The sequence below is a fragment of the Culex pipiens genome, chromosome 3 (genome assembly GCF_016801865.2).
Source record: "Culex pipiens pallens isolate TS chromosome 3, TS_CPP_V2, whole genome shotgun sequence".
NCBI classification, from domain to species: domain Eukaryota; kingdom Metazoa; phylum Arthropoda; class Insecta; order Diptera; family Culicidae; genus Culex; species Culex pipiens.
In genome coordinates this window covers 118,345,127-118,364,547 of record NC_068939.1, presented here as the reverse complement: position 1 = coordinate 118,364,547, position 19,421 = coordinate 118,345,127, and the positions used below count along the sequence as shown (strand labels likewise).

General features: G+C 38.4%; 2 protein-coding genes across 3 annotated transcripts in view; one reads left to right on the top strand and one right to left on the bottom strand.

The window, feature by feature from the left end:
* Window positions 1-19,421, top strand: part of LOC120417916 (neuropeptide SIFamide receptor-like) — a 248,126-nt gene that overhangs the window by 30,123 nt on the left and 198,582 nt on the right. For both annotated transcript variants that reach the window (XM_052710835.1, XM_052710836.1), the window contains exon 2: window positions 323-596. In XM_052710835.1, coding sequence (XP_052566795.1) covers window positions 323-596 — 274 coding nt within the window. The remainder of the gene's footprint in view (window positions 1-322; window positions 597-19,421) is intronic.
* LOC120424404 (uncharacterized) lies at window positions 4,075-5,562 on the bottom strand. The gene is made up of 2 exons (XM_039588504.2): window positions 4,417-5,562; window positions 4,075-4,350 (listed from the first exon to the last, which is right to left on the bottom strand). The coding sequence occupies exons 1-2, from the start codon at window positions 4,688-4,690 to the stop codon at window positions 4,148-4,150; spliced, it is 477 nt and encodes a 158-aa protein (XP_039444438.1). The 5' UTR covers window positions 4,691-5,562; the 3' UTR covers window positions 4,075-4,147.

The window sequence follows — 19,421 nt, the reverse complement described above, 5'->3', positions numbered from 1 at the left end:
CTCCGCAGCTCCAAGTTTTGGGCCATCAGCTCTGCTTTCTTGGTTCCGACTTCCGAGTCTTTTGCCTTGTCACAAGACACGTCACAAGAAGGAGAAACTTCTCGCTCAAAGTTCTGCTATTTACTTTGCCAAGTAATGCATCATTCAGCTGAAAATTCCAGGTTTTGGGGCAGGGGAGGTAAAGTGGCCAAAGTGGGGAGAGCGCGCGCGCGGGGTACTTAATTTATAATGAAGCCCTTTTTGAAGACTCGTTTCCAAATTTAGAACTGTCTGTCTAAATTTACGGTGTTTTTTTTTTCTTCTTCTCAACCTTTTCCCGCAGGACCAGGAAATGACGGCCCTGAACGACACCGGTCCGTACGGGGAGTACGAGCTGTTCTACCGGCACTCGTCCACGATGACGGCCGTGTACTGTGTGGCCTACTTTGTGGTGTTCATCGTCGGGTTGATCGGGAACAGTTTCGTCATCGCGGTCGTCTTCCGGGCCCCGCGGATGCGAACCGTGACCAACTTCTTCATCGTGAACCTGGCCCTGGCGGACGTGCTCGTTATCGTGTTCTGTTTGCCGGCGACGCTCATGAGCAACATCTTTGTGCGTAAGTATACCCGACATTAGATGCCAGACTCAGGTCAAGTTATGGCCAAACTACCCTACAGTTATGATTTACGGAACGATGACAGTGCAACGGCGGTGCGTAATGAAATTTTGGTTTGTTTACCATTTGAGGTTAAACGTTGATGGACGATCCGGCCTTGAAGCCTCATATACGAGCAATTCTAGCTGAAATCATAAATTTTTCTGGTACTTTTGTACCCGACCCTCTCCGATTTCAATGAAACTTTTTTGACATGTTATACTAGGCCTATATAAGCCATTTTTGTGTATATGGAGCCAATAGTACTCGAAAATAACATTTGAGAAGGGCGTAAGGTATTTAAATATTTATGTATTTTGTAATTTAAAAATTACTGTATCTCTAGGCCGTTGCATCGTATCAAAAAGTGGTCAAAGTCAAACTTGTAGGAAATTGGATGGGCTTTCTGAAAAAAAAATACACTGAAAGAAAAATACACGCCACTTCTATGAGATTTTTCAATTTTTAAGCTTAAAAGTTAAATTTAAAGTGCTGTCACGATATTTTTTCGTTCAAAATTTTTGAGAAAATTGCCAAAAATGTAACAAAAAGACTCACAAAAAATTCAGGATGATATGTCACTCCTTAAAAAAATACAAAAATCATTTACTAAAACTGTTGTTTTTAAAAGTGGTCTAAACGTCAAAATTTTCAAAAACTGATAGTGGGAATCAATTTCCCAGGCAATTTTACATAAAAGTTTCCATATTGACCATTGTCCTATGGCAAATCCTTGTGAAGGTACAGCGGTTTTAAAAATAACAATGTTGAAAAAATAGGTTTTTTGGTGGTTTTTGGCAATTTCTATACGACAGACTTGATTTTTAAGTCTCGGAAAGCTCGTTTAATTTTCTTTAAGTTTGCCTTTAACAGCATCTGAATTGGATGTAGGGGCTTACAGATATAAGCTTAATTACAATGCTCATAACTGAAAATAGTATATTTATTTCAGTGTGGTAGAAACCTAGATAGTAAATAAGCTTACTTAAATATTTAAACGAGTCAAATTTAAAAGCTGTCAAAGACAAACTTATGGGAAATTGGACGAGATTTTCGGTAAAGATATTCACGAGACTGAAAAATCAAGTCTGTCATATAGAAATTTGCCAAAAACCACTAAAAAACCTATTTTTTCAACATTTTTATTTTTAAAACCGCTGTATCTTCACAATGGTCAATATGGAGACTTTTATGTAAAATTGTCTGAGAAATTGATTCCCACTACCGGTTTTTGAAAATTTTGACGTTTAGACCACTTTTAAAAACAACAGTTTTAGTAAATGATTTTTGTATTTATTAGGAGAGACATACCATCCTGCATTTTTCGTGAGTCTTTTTGCCACATTTTAGGCTATTTTCACAAAAATTTTGAGCGGACAAAATCGTGACATCCCTTAAAATTTAACTTTTAAACTTAAAAATTGAAAAATCTCATAGAATTGGCGTGTATTTCTCTTTCAGTGTATTTTTTTCAACAAGCCCGTCTAATTTCCTATAAGTTTGTCGTTGACCACTTTTTGACACGATGTAACGGTTTATAGATACAGTAATAATTAATTTACAAAATACAAAAATAATTAAAACCCTTACGCCCTTCTCAAATGTCATTATCGAGTGCACATATAGCATCTGACCAAAATATGAGCACTCTAGGTCAACGGGAAGTAGGGCAAATCGGGACACAAAGTTTGAAGGTTCAAAATTTCAAAAATCTATAAAATGCTGTAACTTAGGCAAAATTCTATTTAATATCAAAATTCAAAATGCATCTGAAAGGGCTTACACTAAAATTTAAAAAAATTACCAGATTCCTAAATTCTAGGAATTATGCCTACTTTTCTTTTTAAGTAATCCAAAAAACCCAATAACTAAATAAGGAAAGGAGCCAAAATTCCTAGAATTTAGGAATTTGGTACTTTTTTTATTTCAGTGTACAAAATGCATCAAATTTCAGGGTGAAGCATCCCAATTGGTTAAATCTAAAGGGAGTTATTGGCAGTTTAGTGAGAAAATAGCACAATTTTCAACCTTAAATAAAAAGTGTTCCATCCAGATATCAACTCGATTCCACCTGCAGCTTGTAGGGGACATCTAGGACTACCATCTGAGACTGAGAACGCTTTGGGTAAGGTAGTTTAACATATTTTATAGATACTTTTTCTTTTAGTAATTTTTATGGATGTGAATTTTTGATCGGGAAACCCCTTAGATCGAATTTTCTGGTGATAATTTTATCATATTCGTGTTCCTGAGACAATTTCACAATAGAAACATGCATAAAAATGGTTATTTTCATCAATTTAAACCATTTAAAAAATTAAAGTTAAAAAAATCTTCGAATCACATTTATTGAAAATCAAGTTCGTTTCCAAGGATACTAGATGTCACCAAAAAAAGGCAGCTTCTTAAATCTGTAATAGGTAAATAACACTGCACAGTGAAACATTATGTTTTTTGAGAAGGTGTAAATTATCTCTTTTATGATGTAATTTTACCTCAAAAATACTGAAAAAGTGTCACTACTCTAGGAAAGTGGTAAAATCATACATTTTTCTGACATAAAAGATGTATCCCTTCCCAGATGTAATATGACCATGATTTTTTTACTTTGTGCCACATATTGTTTGTCACTGCTAGACCGACGACCATATTTCAAAAGTATTCATATTTGATTCTCTCAAACATATCTAAATACGAAAAGTTTAATCATAGTATTCTTGTGCCACTTTGAAAGTAATACGAATTAGTTGCTCAGATAATTAAATTTAGAATTCCTTTTGAGCTGATAATGCCGCAACTTGCCATACTTCCCCACCAATAGGCAATAAATCCATGCAACACCCTGTACGTGGCAACACGCCGATCGGTGCAATTTCGCTTCCCTTGTAAGACGAGTGCGCCAGCTGTTATGCAATCTACACTACACGTGACGGTGAGGGGGAGAGAGAGGAGGCCAAAGCCACGCAAAACCGCCAATGTGAATTTTTTGAACGTTGGTATCAAATTCTTGAACATCGGATGGTCATAAACGATCATGCGCATTCGATGTTCAAAGCGCGATGACCATCCGATGCTCACTGTGCTTTTTTGGAAATTTGACAGCTCGTTTCAGTGTGTGCGTGTCGTCACGGGCGGCTTTTCTGTTGTTTTCGCTATTCACCGCTTGTGGCGCCACCGTACATCGCAGTAGCTGGGCTAGTACCGCTTTTCACCACCAGATGGATTCAATCGATTTTTTGCCCCCAGGACGCATACCCAAATTCCGCTGAGAATATTATTCAAAGCAGACAATTTTTGTTGCTGTTATTTTGGTTCAATAGCAACTAAAATTGTCTGTTTTGATTATTATAACGATGAAACGATATAAAAAAACGAACAATCAGCATTTTTTTATTGTTACATAAAATAACAATTATACACAATCCTAACAAGTTTTTAAACGTAAGTTAACTTGGTCATCTTCATGATCAAAAAATAAATGAACTTGTCTCCCGCCTCTTGTGTCTTACGGTTTAACTTGCAATTTGGTTGGCTCCTGAGCAGCGAGAGTTTTGGGCGGTTTTTACGGCTCGGCGCTGATCGCTCCGTGAGTGGTGTGTGACTTCGTTCGGTCTGGACGGAGGTTTCAACTCGTAGGTACTACGGCTTCGATCTGAACTGATAATAATCGTGCTCGACTTGAGGTTTTCGAAATACACTCCGTGATGAACCCCTCCTGAAACAAAAAGAAAAACATCGTCAGAACTTTTTTATTCAACCTCTTAAACCCGTTTCAACTCACCTCTCAGACAAATCGTGCAAGTTAGGTCTAAGAATCCTTTAAAAGCGCTGGGTTTTGCGCGGCTTGAACCGCTCGACGGCACATCCTCATCCTTGGTGCCGCTCTCGAGCGTGTAGATGGTCACATTCGCGAAGAAGTGCTCTATCTCGGCGAGCGCGTATCGGAACCGGGCGGGCTGGGTTGGTGCTGAGGTGGCACAGCGCGGTGGCGAACTTGGGGCGCTTGGCCAGCGGGAAGGCCTGGTCGTCGACGCCACCGAGGATGATTGCTTCATGATTTAGAGAGCATACACGCGAGTTTCCCGGTTGTCCAGACTTGAATTTCCTCGACAATTTCTCCGTTCGCGGCGAAAGAATGAACTAATACTAAAAAAGGAGCACATTTCCGTTGTCCATGCTCACGAACATGGTGCGGTTGTTCATGTTCTCGTCGACGGACACGTTCAGCGCCACAAATCTCCAGTCGTTCGGTTAGCCAGAGGTCTGTCGCAGGGGACGACTGCCGTTTAGGATGTTTCCGGACGAGCAGAACAGTTCGAGCGTTTTGGCGTCCACGAATCGAGCGACGTATTCCAGGGCCGACTTGGTCTTGGCGTCCGCGGTCGGAGCGAGCGCCGATTTATGGTCCAACTTCCAGAAGCGCCACATCGTTTCTTTGACAATGTCGTGGACGACCGGTTTCGGCAGGTAACTGGACTGCAGGGCGTCGATAATCGCTTTTAGATTGTCGATCTGGTGGCTGGCCAGTTTGTTGTTTAAGTTTCAAGTGACTTGGAAGCGTCGTTTTGAATCAAATCCTCCGACACCAGAATGTCGGACCTGGTCGTAGTCGCACAGAAAAGGAACTCGCCCATGTCCAGACACTTGTTGAGGCGCTCCTGGCACACGACGTAACGCTCGGAATTGGTTGGCCGGGAAGTGCACGGTTTTTTTCCCACGGGACGCATCACGGTCACAGCCAGCTTGACCAGCACCAGCAAGACAGCTTCGGTACTTCCTGGCAGTTGTTCTTCAGCGTTCCGCCACAAATGTACTCACTACATCCCCCGGGACCTCCGAAAACGTTCACTCCTCCTCCTCCCCGCAGCCCGCTCAATCAACTTGCACAACACCTTCTCGAAAACCGCTTCCACGACTGCAATCAAGACTGCACTGTTGATCGCGGCACGATTCATAGACTGCTCAAACTCGACGAAGTTGTTCCGTTTCCCCGCCGTATGAACCTTCCGAGCGTCTTGCTCATCTAACGAGTTGCGCAACGCGAAACTTCCCGCACCAGCTGCTCGCGGGTCTCGGGGTCTGTCTTGCAAATGCTCGTCAATTTGCAGCCAGCTTGCTGCGTCCGGCGGCGGAAGTGGTTCCTTGGCAGAGGAGTCCGCTCCGTCCGTGTCGTAGCTTAGCTCCAACTGGGCCAACCGGGTTGTGACCTCCTCGGGTTCCGTTATTTCTGCGGGGGAACTTTTCGATTAGTGGTGAATCACGGGGATGAAGTTTACGGCAAAGAAAATGTTTCTCACATTTTCTTTGTTCACGTCGTTTACTAAACATACCTTATGCCCACTTCTGCCTGCTGGGGATAGGAAAACACCTTTGCCCACCTCCGGGAACCACTTTTAGGCAGGTATGATGGTGCGGCGAGCACGGAATCACCAGCTGAAAATTTTGTAGTTGTTGCGCGAAAAAATCTGACAAGCCTCCTGCGAGAAAAAAAAAAAACAAAACGTCAAATTGCTCACAAAGAAGAGTGGCTATTTTAAAAAGGATGAAGAAGAATTTCTTCGCTAGACGGTACGTTGCCCGCAGATATCACGCATACTAATTCAAAATCACAAACGTATGAATCGTACTGCTCATGTGTGGGTGATTTTAGAAATGCTTTGAACATCCGATGTTCAAAAACTTGAACATCAGATGGGTTAGGCTGGTTGAGCATTCAACGTTCACCGGAATTTCTTTGCGTGCATCTGCAAATATCGGAGTACGTGAAGGTGTAAATTTCCGGCTCAACAACAACGACATACTCTACCTTCTACCTCAGTTCCTCAGTCCTGTGAAAAAAAAAAGAAAAAATGAACCCATTGTCGAGCGTCATCGGGCAATCGAAGCTCAGTCATGAATAAAGTTGGGATATGGTACATGGTACAAGTTGGGCAAGTGCCACCACCATCCGAGCCGCTCACACTCATAGTTGCAATCAGGACACGGTTGGGTGGCGCTTCAAGCTGCAGAAAAATTGTGCCCCGGTTTGGCGTACTTGTCTCTGTGCTCTTCGGAAGTATCGAACCTTAGGACAGGTTGTAGCTTCGATTATCCTTGCATCAAATGGGTGGAGATGAATGTCCAATGTTTCGATTCATTGGAAAGAAGGAAATTGTGAATTGTTGTGAATAAAAATTAATTAAAAAATCCAATATTTTTTCAATCAAAAAAAAAAATCTTTGAAAAGTTTCAGATTTTCGAATATTTACGAACCATTTTTGTATGAGCAGCTGCCAAAATTGTATGGAGACTTGTATGAGTGAACCAATGACACAAATTGGCTTCTTTGGTGATAGGAAAGGCCCCCACAAAATTCTGGGTTATTTCAGATTCCCATAAAATTACATGTCTCACGATTTTTGACAGTTGAGTAACGGGAAATGGCAGCGATTTTTTACTTTTTTTTGATGAATAATATGTTTTTTTCCGGAATTTTGAGTACGCTATCAAATTAGGCGTCCAATTTTAAACAAAAGTCCCTTTGACACCAAATTTCTATCTCTTCAAGGATTCGAGCTACAAATCACTGAAATACGTGTCGTAGTAAAAATCCTGCTAAAATAAAATGGGACGTACCGCCCCACCGTCACGAGAATTTCTCATATTTTTTTAAACATGAGTATTTGTGAAAATAAATTGTATTTATTTTTTTTAGTCTGGGAAGAATGGTCTTTTCTCTAAAGTTTGTATGGAGTATTAGTGCGTTTCACTATATGTGCATATTGCATGCAATTTTTGGATTGTTTGCAAGAGCGACAAATCACTTTAATTGATTTGGCGTTCTTTTAAACATAAGCAGTTTTTTAAATGTTGGAAGTCCTGTGACACGGTGCTCAAAATACCGTTATTATGAAAAAAAAATGCAATCCGAGATTTTTGGGTCTATCGATTCCTTACACCATAGGGCACCTCTGTGCAAAAAATAAAAACATTCGCTGATGTAGTTTTCGAGATACAGCCCTTTTAAGATGTTACATCCGATTTTCAATAAGAAAATCAAAACAATCTATACAATTTTAGCATTTCAAAGAATATGCAATACGAGATAATGGTGAATTTTGCTTCATTTGACTGTCAAGTATCTCTGGGCCAAGTTTCAGATGGTTTGCTGATGTAGTTCTCGAGATACAGCCATTTTAAAATGTTATTTCCGACTTTTCCAAAGAAAATCTATTTAATCGGCTTTAAAAGTCGGTAATAGCATCTTAATTCGGCTGTATCTCGAGAACTACATCAGCAAACCTGCTGAAACTTTGTCCAGAGATACTTGACAGTCATATGAAGCAAAAAACATCATTATCTCGAAATACATATTCTTTAAAGTGTTGAAATTGTATTGATTTTATAGATTTTGTTTGAAAAAATCGGAAATAACATTTTAAAATGGCTGTATCTCGAAAACCACATCAGCAAACCTTCTGAAACTTTGCCCAGAGATACTTGACAGTCATATGAAGCAAAATTCATCATTATTTCAAAATGCATATTCTTTTGAAATGCTGAAATTGTATAGATTGTTTTGGTTTTCTTATTGAAAATCGGATGTAACATCTTAAAAGAGCTGTATCTCGAAAACTACATCAGCGAATGTTTTTTATTTTTTTGCACAGAGGTGCCCTATGGTGTAAGGAATCGATAGACCACAAAATCTCGGATTGCATATTTTTTTTCATAATAACGGTATTTTGAGCACCGTGCGTGAATTTTCGGGATCCAGAAACATTATTATAATCTATTATATCTAAGCGAAATTAAGAAATAAGGCCATCTCAAATGTTATTTCAAGTTTTTGAAGGCCACCCTCTTTAAAAATTTCCTTAAATTGCAATGCAAATTTACTAAATTTGGCTGGTGAATGTGTCTATGGGTATTAGGGGGAGCACGTTTTTCGAAAAAAAAAATCTCCGATCAAGTTTTAGTATGGTTTCCCTTGTACAATCATCCCTCATATTCAGAACAGTTTACAGATCGGCCAATGTTCAACAAATCATAGAAAATTGACATTGAGCATATATGGGTATTCGGCGCCGTCGCTCCGTGCCATACTTTCATACACTTAGGAGCCCAGGGCGGCGAAGTCCTTGTAGATAAAAAGGAAGACACTAGTGGTTGGTACTAGCAATGGTGGCGGACAGCTATAAAGTCAACTTCGTTTCGCATAATGATTTGCTTTTACCTTCATGTGGAAGCTTTTCTTGCGATCTCTCGATTGATGTATAGACCGGCTGTAGATTTTTACTTTTTATATCAAGTTTTCTAAGAAAAAACATTGACCATTGAAATCCACAAATTCGGAACACTTTTTTCTTATGATGTAAACAAACTTTTTTTTTTTTTTAGTACATATTTTTTACAAAATAATGACTTCGCGCTCTGGAACCAATAAAACTCATGCTTAGTAATTTTTTTTGAATGGTCTGATAACTTTTTTTGTAAAAATATCAGTTTAATTCAGGTGTTTCACAATTGTGGAGACACAATAACATCCCACAATCATGGAACAGGCAATTTGGAGGCAGTGTTTTTCTGCTCTGGATAAAATAGTCTGGAAATGCAGTTTTTGTTTAAAAACTACTACTCTTACTAGTGAAATAGCAAGAGAATGTCCAAATAAAGGCCCTAAAAATAGCAGGGTCAGCAGAAAAGTTGCATTTTGCTTCCTATTGACAAATTACCACAAAAGTGTTCCGAATTTGTGGGTGTTCCGAATATGTGGGATGACTGTAGGGCATGTCCATAGGTTTGGTTTGGTTGTAAACTGGCTGCGCGTATCAGGTTTAAATTTTACATGGGAATTACTATGGGAAAGTTGGACTTTTTGTTCAAACGCTCCTACACTGCCCATGTTTGCATAAATGTTTCATATGGGAAACCAGCAAGGCTGAGAAAATCGCATTTGAAGTTTGTCCCATACATAAGGCTAAGTGTAAAGTTTTCAAGAGAAAACTGGATTTCCTTCTGATTTTTAGAACCATAGTACTGGATGTTTTAGGCTTTTCTGAAAGAGCATAGGTTTTTTTGAATTAGAAAAAAAAAACTTCAAAATCTGATTCTTTTATAATTTTTTTTATTAATTTCTATTGAATTTTAGTGTTTCAATAATTAAAATCCATAGTCTTAAACGTGCGCTAATTTATGTTTAGTTCTAAGTTTAGAGTTGTTTGATTTAATTTTGTTGACGTTAATTGTTTAATCAGGTGAAATTAAGGCTACCAACTCTTGCTAAGCAAAAATCCGTAAAGTTAGTAGATATTATCCTATGGTATAACAATTACTGTTTAAACAATACATATATAAATTTGGAATATGGAACCTACAAATATTATACTGAGTGGTATTCATAGCTTAGAAAATCCAGTTTGAAGCTTATGACTTGCAGGTTTTGAAAACATTTTTAAAATAAACCGTAACTTGGTGAACTAAATCTTTACTTTTTCTAAAAGTTTACAAAATGTCAAGTTTGCTTTCACGAGTAATATCGCTCTGACTTTCACACTCTCCGATCCTGCTCAAATTTGGCAGGGCTGTTTATACTATCAAAACATGCAAGAATCCCGAATTTCATCCAAATCGGACCACCCCCTCCATTTTTGTACCTCCCCAAAAAATCGACTTTTTGGCGATTTTGGAGCGAACCTCCTAGTTTCAAACGGCGATAGCTCAGGAACCACAAATCTTAGAAGGTCGGTCTTAGACTCAATTTTGAAGGAAATTGGACGTAGAATCCATTTCCGTGATCAAAGTTTTGATTAATTTATTTTGTCTACCTGCATTGCGCAATTGAAAACTTTAAACGGCAGTATCTCAAAACACCTCAACTTATTTTTTTGATTTGACCTCATCATCGTATTCCCCGGACAATTTTACATAAGAATCACTTATCGACAGAAATGAATATGTTTCGTTCCAGAGATATCGAATTTTAAAGTTTTGAGTATTTGAGATTACCTACATCAGCTTCATTCGCCGCATCTGCCAGAAGCACACAGACGGGCTGATCAATAACTGCTACCTGTTGTTCTGGGAGATAACTAATTTAATTTTTATTTTTATAATTTTACGCAAATATTTATTCAAATAGCTAATACCTTGATCAATCTATTTGTGTGTAAGGAATATTTATTGGGTTATTTTGAATGCACCGTTTTTTAACGTGTTGCTAACCGTTTTAGAGTACCTCCGAGGCCATGACTACGGCCTTTGTCATGGGCGGTAGCAAAATAGTGCCATTCAGCAAAAACTCCAAAATCTGCTTTATGGTTTAATAGATGATCATATTAAATCAATTTTTATATTGTGAGCCAGCTCCATTTGATTACAAAAATGGAGGGGGTGGTCCGATTTGGATGAAATTCGACATTCTTGCATGTTTTGATAGTATAAACAGCCCTGCCAAATTTGAGCAGGATCGGAGAGGGTAATTTTCAAATTTGCACTTTTTCGTGCATAGTTGCCATGGAATGACCCATATTGGATAAATTGGTTTTGCAAAAAATCACTTCGCGTTACTTTTGAAACAATTCTATAAGCGCACTTTTCACCCCTCACAGATATTCAATTAATCGAGGAGCTCTGAACCAAGCGGTAATCAAACTAATTGCAACTATGGGACCAATATGCTCTCACGTGGGGATCCACTTTTTAGATTTTCCAATTGCTTTCCCAACCCACAGGGTTTTCCTCGTCCTAATACTACATAGATGATAACCCAAAGCGTCGAAGGGTGATGGGAGGGGGTGATTTGGCTGAAAAGGATATGTGTGCTCTGTGAAGAGGATCCTCTTCAGTGCTTCTGGCTCGTTGCTCATATCCGGACGAGATAGTTGTGTGCATGTTTGTGTGATGGAATACATTTATTGAGCTGGAAATTGAATCAGGCGGGCAAAATTATGTTGCGATTGAACGGGTTTTGTAATTGAATAACCACTCCACTTCATCATCAGCTGAGCTGAACTGAGCCGGTGCTGAGCTTACGTTCGAGGTTGGTGTTTGCAGCTGATTCGCGATGCAATTTTTTTTTCGGGTTTTAGCAAATGCTCGTAAATTACACACACTCCGCGAGACAAAAGCGCCGCTGCACTCGTTGTGATGAATTAATTACTTTCTTAATTGAAAATGTACCTAAAACAGCTTGCCGTAAGCTTTTTGGTGTTGAATCAAATTAATTTAGTTTCGTTCCAAGGACTGAGTGAATGTGAAAATGAAAAGCTCTAATAAGATGCAGGAGACACTTCAATTTAGGAATGCATAAAAACGTTTCAATGTCATAAGAAAGTTACACAAAATGTAAATTTATTTCGATGATACTCCTTACCTCTAACTATCCCTCATCTTAGTAATTTCGAAGGTTATTTTGTTACTTTTTTCCTTCCCCTGCTCAATTTGTTCTCCCGTGTACCAGTAAACTCTAACACCGTTTAAATTAGTCAGCTGTTGAAAGGTACCCCATTAGGGTGTAATATGGTTGCATGGAAAAAAATAAAATTTTCCAAATCTAATGAGCACAGCAACTTTTTAGTTCCTTTTGGGGTCCTAAACAACTCCCCAAAGTTTGGGAACGATTGGTTTAGTCCTCACTTTGCGCCAAGCGATTCAATTTTCTATGGGAATTTGTATGGGGAAAACCATTATTTGGATTTTGATATTTATAAATTTCACGTATCACGCTGTACTTAAACCGTATTCATATTCGAATACTCTGAAAGATGCTCTACAACTTTTCCGAAGAGAGTATGGTGCTAACTTGCCCCTGAAAGAAGATACAGCGTCCTCAAAACTCGTCTAAATCGTGATTATCGAGCAAAAAACACGTTTTAGACGAGTTTTGAACACGCTGTATCTTTTTATAGGAGCAAGTTAGCACCATACTCTCTTCGGGGAAGTTGTAGAGCACCTTCCAGAGCATCCGAATATGAATCCGGTTTTAGTACAGCTTGAAACTTGGATTTTTTAAATATTAAAATTCAAAAAAAAATATTTTTCCCATACAATTTTTTATGGAAAATTGAATTGCTTTGCGCAAAGTAAGGACTAAACCAATCATTTTCAAACTTTGGGGAGTTGTTTAGGACCCCAAAAGGAACTGAAAAAATGCTGTGCTGGAAAATCGATTTTGATATTTCACCCTAGAACCCCATATCTCAGCTTAGGTTAATTACTGCACTGATGTTTTTGCCAAAACAATCCAATAAAAATGAAATGAAATTTCCATGATATTATTTGAGTGATTACTATACATTAAACTACCCAACATGATTTCTTTTATTTTTTACATAATTTATGTTTATTATTTTTTTCTGTACAGTGTACATTCATTCCGTTAAAAAATATGATTAAGTGTCCAATCACAATTGGTGAATTTTCACCTCAATTTTAATTACTAGGGGAAATATACCTTTTCTAATCAAACACATATCTTCGTCATATGAAGAGTTTGATGCTCGATTAAAGCTCTAAAAATACTATTTAGGCTATAAACTTACCAGCAACAGCACCGCCTCAAGTAGGCACGCAAATTTATGCCATTTACTGACCAAAAAGATCAAATTTAATGCACTTTTGATCATAATTTTTATTTTGCAAGATCATTTCTCATCATTTTGTGTGTGCCACCACACACTTACTTAACGTTTTCAAAGCGCTTGAGATATAAAATTGCTTCCAACTACCGGCAACATGTTCTTTTGCACATTAGTTAGTCACTCACTTGAAAAATAATCTCGAAACATGTTAAAAATTAGCAAGCACCGTAAAAAAAACAAACGCGCTAAGTCGTTTGACGTTTCAATTTTGAATACCCATTCCAATCGAAGGCTGAAGAAAACCGAGCGAGAAGCGAAGGCAAACAAAGAACAAAGGGTGGCCACCAACACCACCAGCAGCGTCTGTTGGAGTGAGCAAGTGCTGCCAGGAAACTTTCTCTATAAATGCTACTTTTCGTGAGTGTCCGCTTAAAATTTCATCACAATTGGCAGCACTAAGCAGACCCAAAAGAGCGCTGGAAGAAAAAAGAACTATGCATTCTCGTCTGATTAGAATACATTTGGGAAATATTTTTTTTAAATGCTTGTAAAAGGAATAGAATAACTTTTTGTAAAAGTGAAAATAAATAGAAATGTTCACAAAAAGTTGCTCTACTCGTTGGTGTACTTGGTTTTAGTAAATTTCAAGAAACACTTCAGATTATCCAGCATCATTCAAACACGCCCGCTTATTAGGCTTAAAATAAGTATATTTCCCCTACTTGTTCTCGTGCGTACACGGAGGTCGCAGTTACAATAAATTTGAGCAGCTATATAAAATTCACCAAAAAGATAAACAGCTTAAGCATCTTTTGGCTTGTATAGTTCTTGTTTTTTTTTAAATTGCAAGTTTAATGTGGGAATCACATTTTTTGAAACCGATGGTTTATTAATATTGTGAAAAACATTTAATTCGCGAATTCGCCTCTCCATATAGGCTCTCTAGTCCGGGCTCGGGGGTGATCATCTTACTTTTCAAACTTGCATTTTGCATTTTGCTACACCGGTGCTTAGTTGCCCCCCTCGATCCTTGGTCCACCGTCCACGGAGGGAGATTTTTCGTTTCATTGTTGTGACACTTTGGCGAACGAACTTTTGCAATTTCGGCCAAAAGTTCGGGCAATCCGCAATGCAACGTGTATGTGTGTGTGTGTGTGCGAATCGCTAGGGACCAAGAGTTGGGACCAAAGGAGTCCTTGCTGTTATTGTTGTTGTTTGTGGTTGTGTGTGTGGTGTGTGTCAGGGAGTTTTGTTGTTTGACAGGTTGTTGTAGTGTGTGCACTTTTCTGTCTGTCGTTATTTATCGCCACATTTGCGATTTATATCGGTTGTTTGAGTGCATTTCTGTGTGTGTGTGTGAGTTTGTGAGGTTAAATTGCAATTTACGGCAAGCAGCTTAGAAAATAAAAGTTAGGTTAGGTTAGGCAGCCCAAGGCTGATAAGCGCAGAGTTGTTTGGCCTGTTCGTTGGGTGTGATTTATGGAATTTAATTAGTTTTCTCCTGGTGGATGGCCTTTTGATAGCGGAGCTATGTACCAAGCTGGCGTTTCTTTGAACTGTGCTGTTGTTCAACTCTTTTGAGCTGAATGATGGACACCTTGACAGGGAAGGTCTGGAGATATAAGATTTTGTAAATTCATTTCCAGATAAAAATCCAAGACTATTAGTCAAGGCAAGAGTTCAAAAAAGATGCTCATTTTTCGTGTCAGGAAGCAAATCGGGTAACAGGCCAGTTTTTTATGGATCCTGAATCTTAATCTGCCTGTTGATTTTCCCGATTCTCAAAGGGAACCTAGTTAATTAATTTGGGATCGCTGAACTCGAACCAAGACTAAAGTATTTTAAAAGGGCGTGAAATTGAATGTTTGGCCCTTTTAAAATTTTAGAATGTGAAAAATTACGAATGTTTTATATTTTAGCATTGAAAACCAGACCATTAGTTGCTGAGATATCGACATTAGAAAATGGTGACCAGCTCCCTCCGTGTACGCACGAGAGCATGCAGCTAGTGCTCAGCGCTCCATCGTTTTTTCGATTTTTTTCGCCGTAATTGATTGTGGTTACCCGCGAGTTTGCTTCTCCAGCATGCCAAAGGCCGGCCGTGGCCGTGGCAGTTCGAGTGCGGCCTCGAAAAACCCGCGAAGTTCGTCTACCGGCCGTGTGCAAAAAGGTAAACAAACCAACGCCGTGTCGACCGCCATCGCGCAGGGGAGCGTGAGCGCAGAAGGAATCGACAAAAAGTTACTACACCCCGGATATGTTCCAAGATCACCAGTGCGAACCCGTTCGGGTACCTCCGGTGCCACGACCAGTGGCACATCAACATCCGCCAACATTCCCATCAGGAACGAGTTCCAGATGCTGAGCGACGACGAAGAAAACAACAACAACAACACCGACGGTAGCACCACTACCGACGACGACGACGACGATGGCCGTGCACGGAAAAAAGTGCCGACGCCAAAAAAGAATAATTCTCCAACGGAACGAAGACCACCTCCAATTTTTGTTTTGGACACGTTGGCGGACGATGTTGACGAGTTGCTGGAAGGCCTCGGATATTGTCTGAAAATCGGTAAGTCGGCAGTGCAAGTGATCACACTGAATAAAAAGAACTTGAAGAATTGAAGCGTAGCAACTTCAACTTCTACACATTCAACCCCGAGAAGCCCCCTGTTAAGGTCGTCTTGCAGGGTTATCAAGACCGTCCGATCTCCGACCTGAAGGGTCACCTTTGGACGCCGGAATAAAACCGCGGGAGATTAAAGTGCTCTCGCGCAAGACAACGGTAACAGGTACACAAACACAGTACCTGTTGTACTGGGGAAGTCACCGGGGAAGATCTCTTCACGCTGCCGGAGTTCTTTGCTCTCGCGGGGGAGATGATGACGCGGTTTCGGAGCTGCCGGAACAAGGCAGAACAATTCCTGGCCCTTGGGGAACTGATGATCAAACACATCTACAAAGGATAAATTACCTGTGATCTAGATATAAGCTTTCTCTTCCTCTATCCCCTTTCCTTTGCAATTTCTGTAAGTTTTTTTTTAATTTGCAATTTCTGTTAGTTTTTTTTATAGTTTTTTCTTACTCTTGCTAGTGCCTTAGTTAAAGAAATAATTGTTCCTAAACGGATTATGATGCAACACACAGCTGTAAGGAACTCCAAAACTCTGTTATGCACTTCAAAATAACTCATTGTATCTTGATTATTCACCAATAATACCGAATTGAATTGAATTGAAAATGGTGAGTTGTTTGGGTCACGGTGTGTTTCCTAGAACAAACTTAAGATAAAAAATTCGGCAAGTCTGATATTTGGCACCATGAAAGAAGGGCTCTTTCCCGACATTTTACGGAGTCCGGCGAAATATTTCGTCGGGAGGTCTAGAGCATCTTTTTTTTTGAAGATTTTTTTTTCGTTTCATAAGATTTTTCTTCACAAAAGTCGATAGAAATCGATGGATTCTTGTTCATATCCATCAAATTTCTTATGAATGTGTCTCAAGCGACTCTAAATTACATATTTGACCTCAAATCAAAAGTTTCCAACCCAAATTTACCAGATTTCTAGCTTTCTTTGAAATAACCCCAACATCCTGGCAAGAATCCTCAAAACGACTGAGTAAAAGTCTTTTCTTTGTACAATTTGTCATTAAAAATCCAGGAACAGATTTCCCGGATAAAAATTTGACCTTAAACCATTGTTAAACGTAGAGTATTTCATTTAAAAGCTATTATTATCCAAAAGGCTTCCAACATTATTTTTTCAATCTTCTGCCATATATCACTATGACATTTTAAAACATTTTTGAATCAATCACATTGTAGAGAACAGTTTTCTGAACAATTTCCCTAAAAATGTATCGATTTTGGTTTAATATAAGCAGAGATATACACAATTTCGTAAAATTAAAAATGACTTTCTCCAAAATTCTGGATTTAATTCCCATTCAAACGATGAACACCGCCTACTGAGTTTTTTATGATTCTAATAAAATAATTTCCATAAATTTTATCAAAATTTTACATAAGTTTTATATTTCAGCAAAATGTTTTCATTCTTAAAAATATCATAGTAGGCAGTGTTCATCGTTTGAATGGGAATTAAATCCATAAATTTTGAAGAAAGTCACTTTTTATTTAACGAAATTGTGCAAATCTCTGCTTATATTGACCCAAAATTGATACTTTTTAGGGAAATTGTTCATAAAACTGTTCTCTACAATGTGATTGATTCGAAAATGTTTTAAAATATTGTAGTGTTGTATGCCAGAGGATTGAAAAAATAATGTTAGGAACTTTTTGGGTAATAAATAGCTTTTAAATAAAATACTCTAAGTTTACCAATGGTTTAAAGTCGAATTTGTATCCGGGAAATCTGTTGCTGTATTTTTATGACAAATTGCACAAAAAAAAGATTTTTATTCGGTCGTTTTGAGGTTTCCAGCTTGGATGTTGGGGTTATTTCAAAGAAAGCTAGAAATCTGGTAAATTTGGGTTGGAAACTTTTGATTTCAGGTAAACTATGTAATGTAGAGTCGCTTTAGACACATTCATAAGAAATTTGATGGATATGAACATGAATCCATCGATTTCTATCGACTTTTGCAAGGTTGAAAAAAATCACTTCAAGCGAATAACGATTGCCTGAAGAAAGGCCCTCTGAGTATGCTTTGATCACTTCTTTCTCGATTAACAATTGATCGCTGGCTGTGACAGAGACGAATAAAAATTTGAATGATTGGGTTTAGTCGTCAACTTGCTGCGATCTGATTATAATTTTGCCCATTTAACACCAGCAGTCATGGGTTGTTATAATCAGCGGTGGTACACTCGACGAATGACAGCTAGTCGTGGCAATTTGAGAATAAAGATTATTCTCAGCAGTCTTATTCGTGAGGTGTTACAGGCAGCGATTAATCGCAAAATTAATCATAGTCGTCAGATTTTCAACACTGGACTTTTGTGAAGAAAAATCTTATGAAACGAAAAAAATCTTCAAAAAAAAATTGCTCTAGACCCCCCAACGAAATATTTCGCCGGACCCCGTAAAATGTCGGGAAAGAGCCCTTCTTTCATGGTGCCAAATATCAGACTTGCCGAATTTTTTATCTTAATGTTGAATACATCGTGGGGTAAGACTGAAAACTTCAATTTTCCTGATTTTTTCTTTAAGCAGCTTTATCTCAGCAATCAGAGGTCCAATCTTCAATGTCTCTTAGACAATTATATAGCAAATTTTCTTAACATTTAAAAAAAAAATCAAAGATGGTCACTCATGGTCACTATTTTTAAAAATAAAAAAACTGCAAACTTTTCTCTGAAATCAAACATACGGTGGCTATATTTTGAAAACGGGGCCCTAAATCAAAAAATCTGTAAAGTACTTTTCGATTGCAAATTTAATTTTACATTTATGACAGCTAACAATTAAACAAATTAGGTCAACAAAATTTTTCTGTATGATTTTTTTTCGAAGAATCACCATTAACAAAAATTATAACTCGGTGGGAGAATTTTTGAACATATTTCTCTATGGCTCAAAAGTTGTGGGTTTTGGTCCCTTAAAACATATCAAGTATCTAGAAAATCAAAAAATACATATTTTGGGAAATTGAGTTTTTGTCAAAAAAAGTTAATTAAAAAATCTACACATTTTTTTCCGTGTTCCTTTTTTTCTGGATATTCCTCAACAATACCAACAACTTTGCCGAAGACACCACATAGATCAGAAAATTCATTCAAAAATTACTTGTATGGGTGAACCAATGACACAAAATAGCTTCTTTGGTCATAGGGAAGGCACCCACACAAAGTTTGAGCCAAATAAAAAATACAAAATAAGTGGTCGAAATCGGCCGATTTCGTAGAGTGTTGATCAAATTTGAAATTGAACTTTCTTCCTTTCTAGCTGATATAAAATCAGATTCGAATATAATAAACAAGTCTTTTCTCCAACACGCCAGTTGCACCACAAGAAAAACACGGCAGATTTGAAACACGATAGTTAGCCCAACCCAGTCGCATCTGCTGATCGCCAGTGCAGTGCTGCCAGCCAGCAGCAACTTGCGGTGATGATGAAGATGATGATGGTAACCTAATATCGTGCAAACTTCGTGATAAGCAGAGAGAGAGAGCGGGTGGACGATTCGATTTTCTATAAACCAATTTTGCTGCCTTCTTTCTCGCAGTGTGGCTGCAAATGAAATGAAGTACTTTGCAGCAG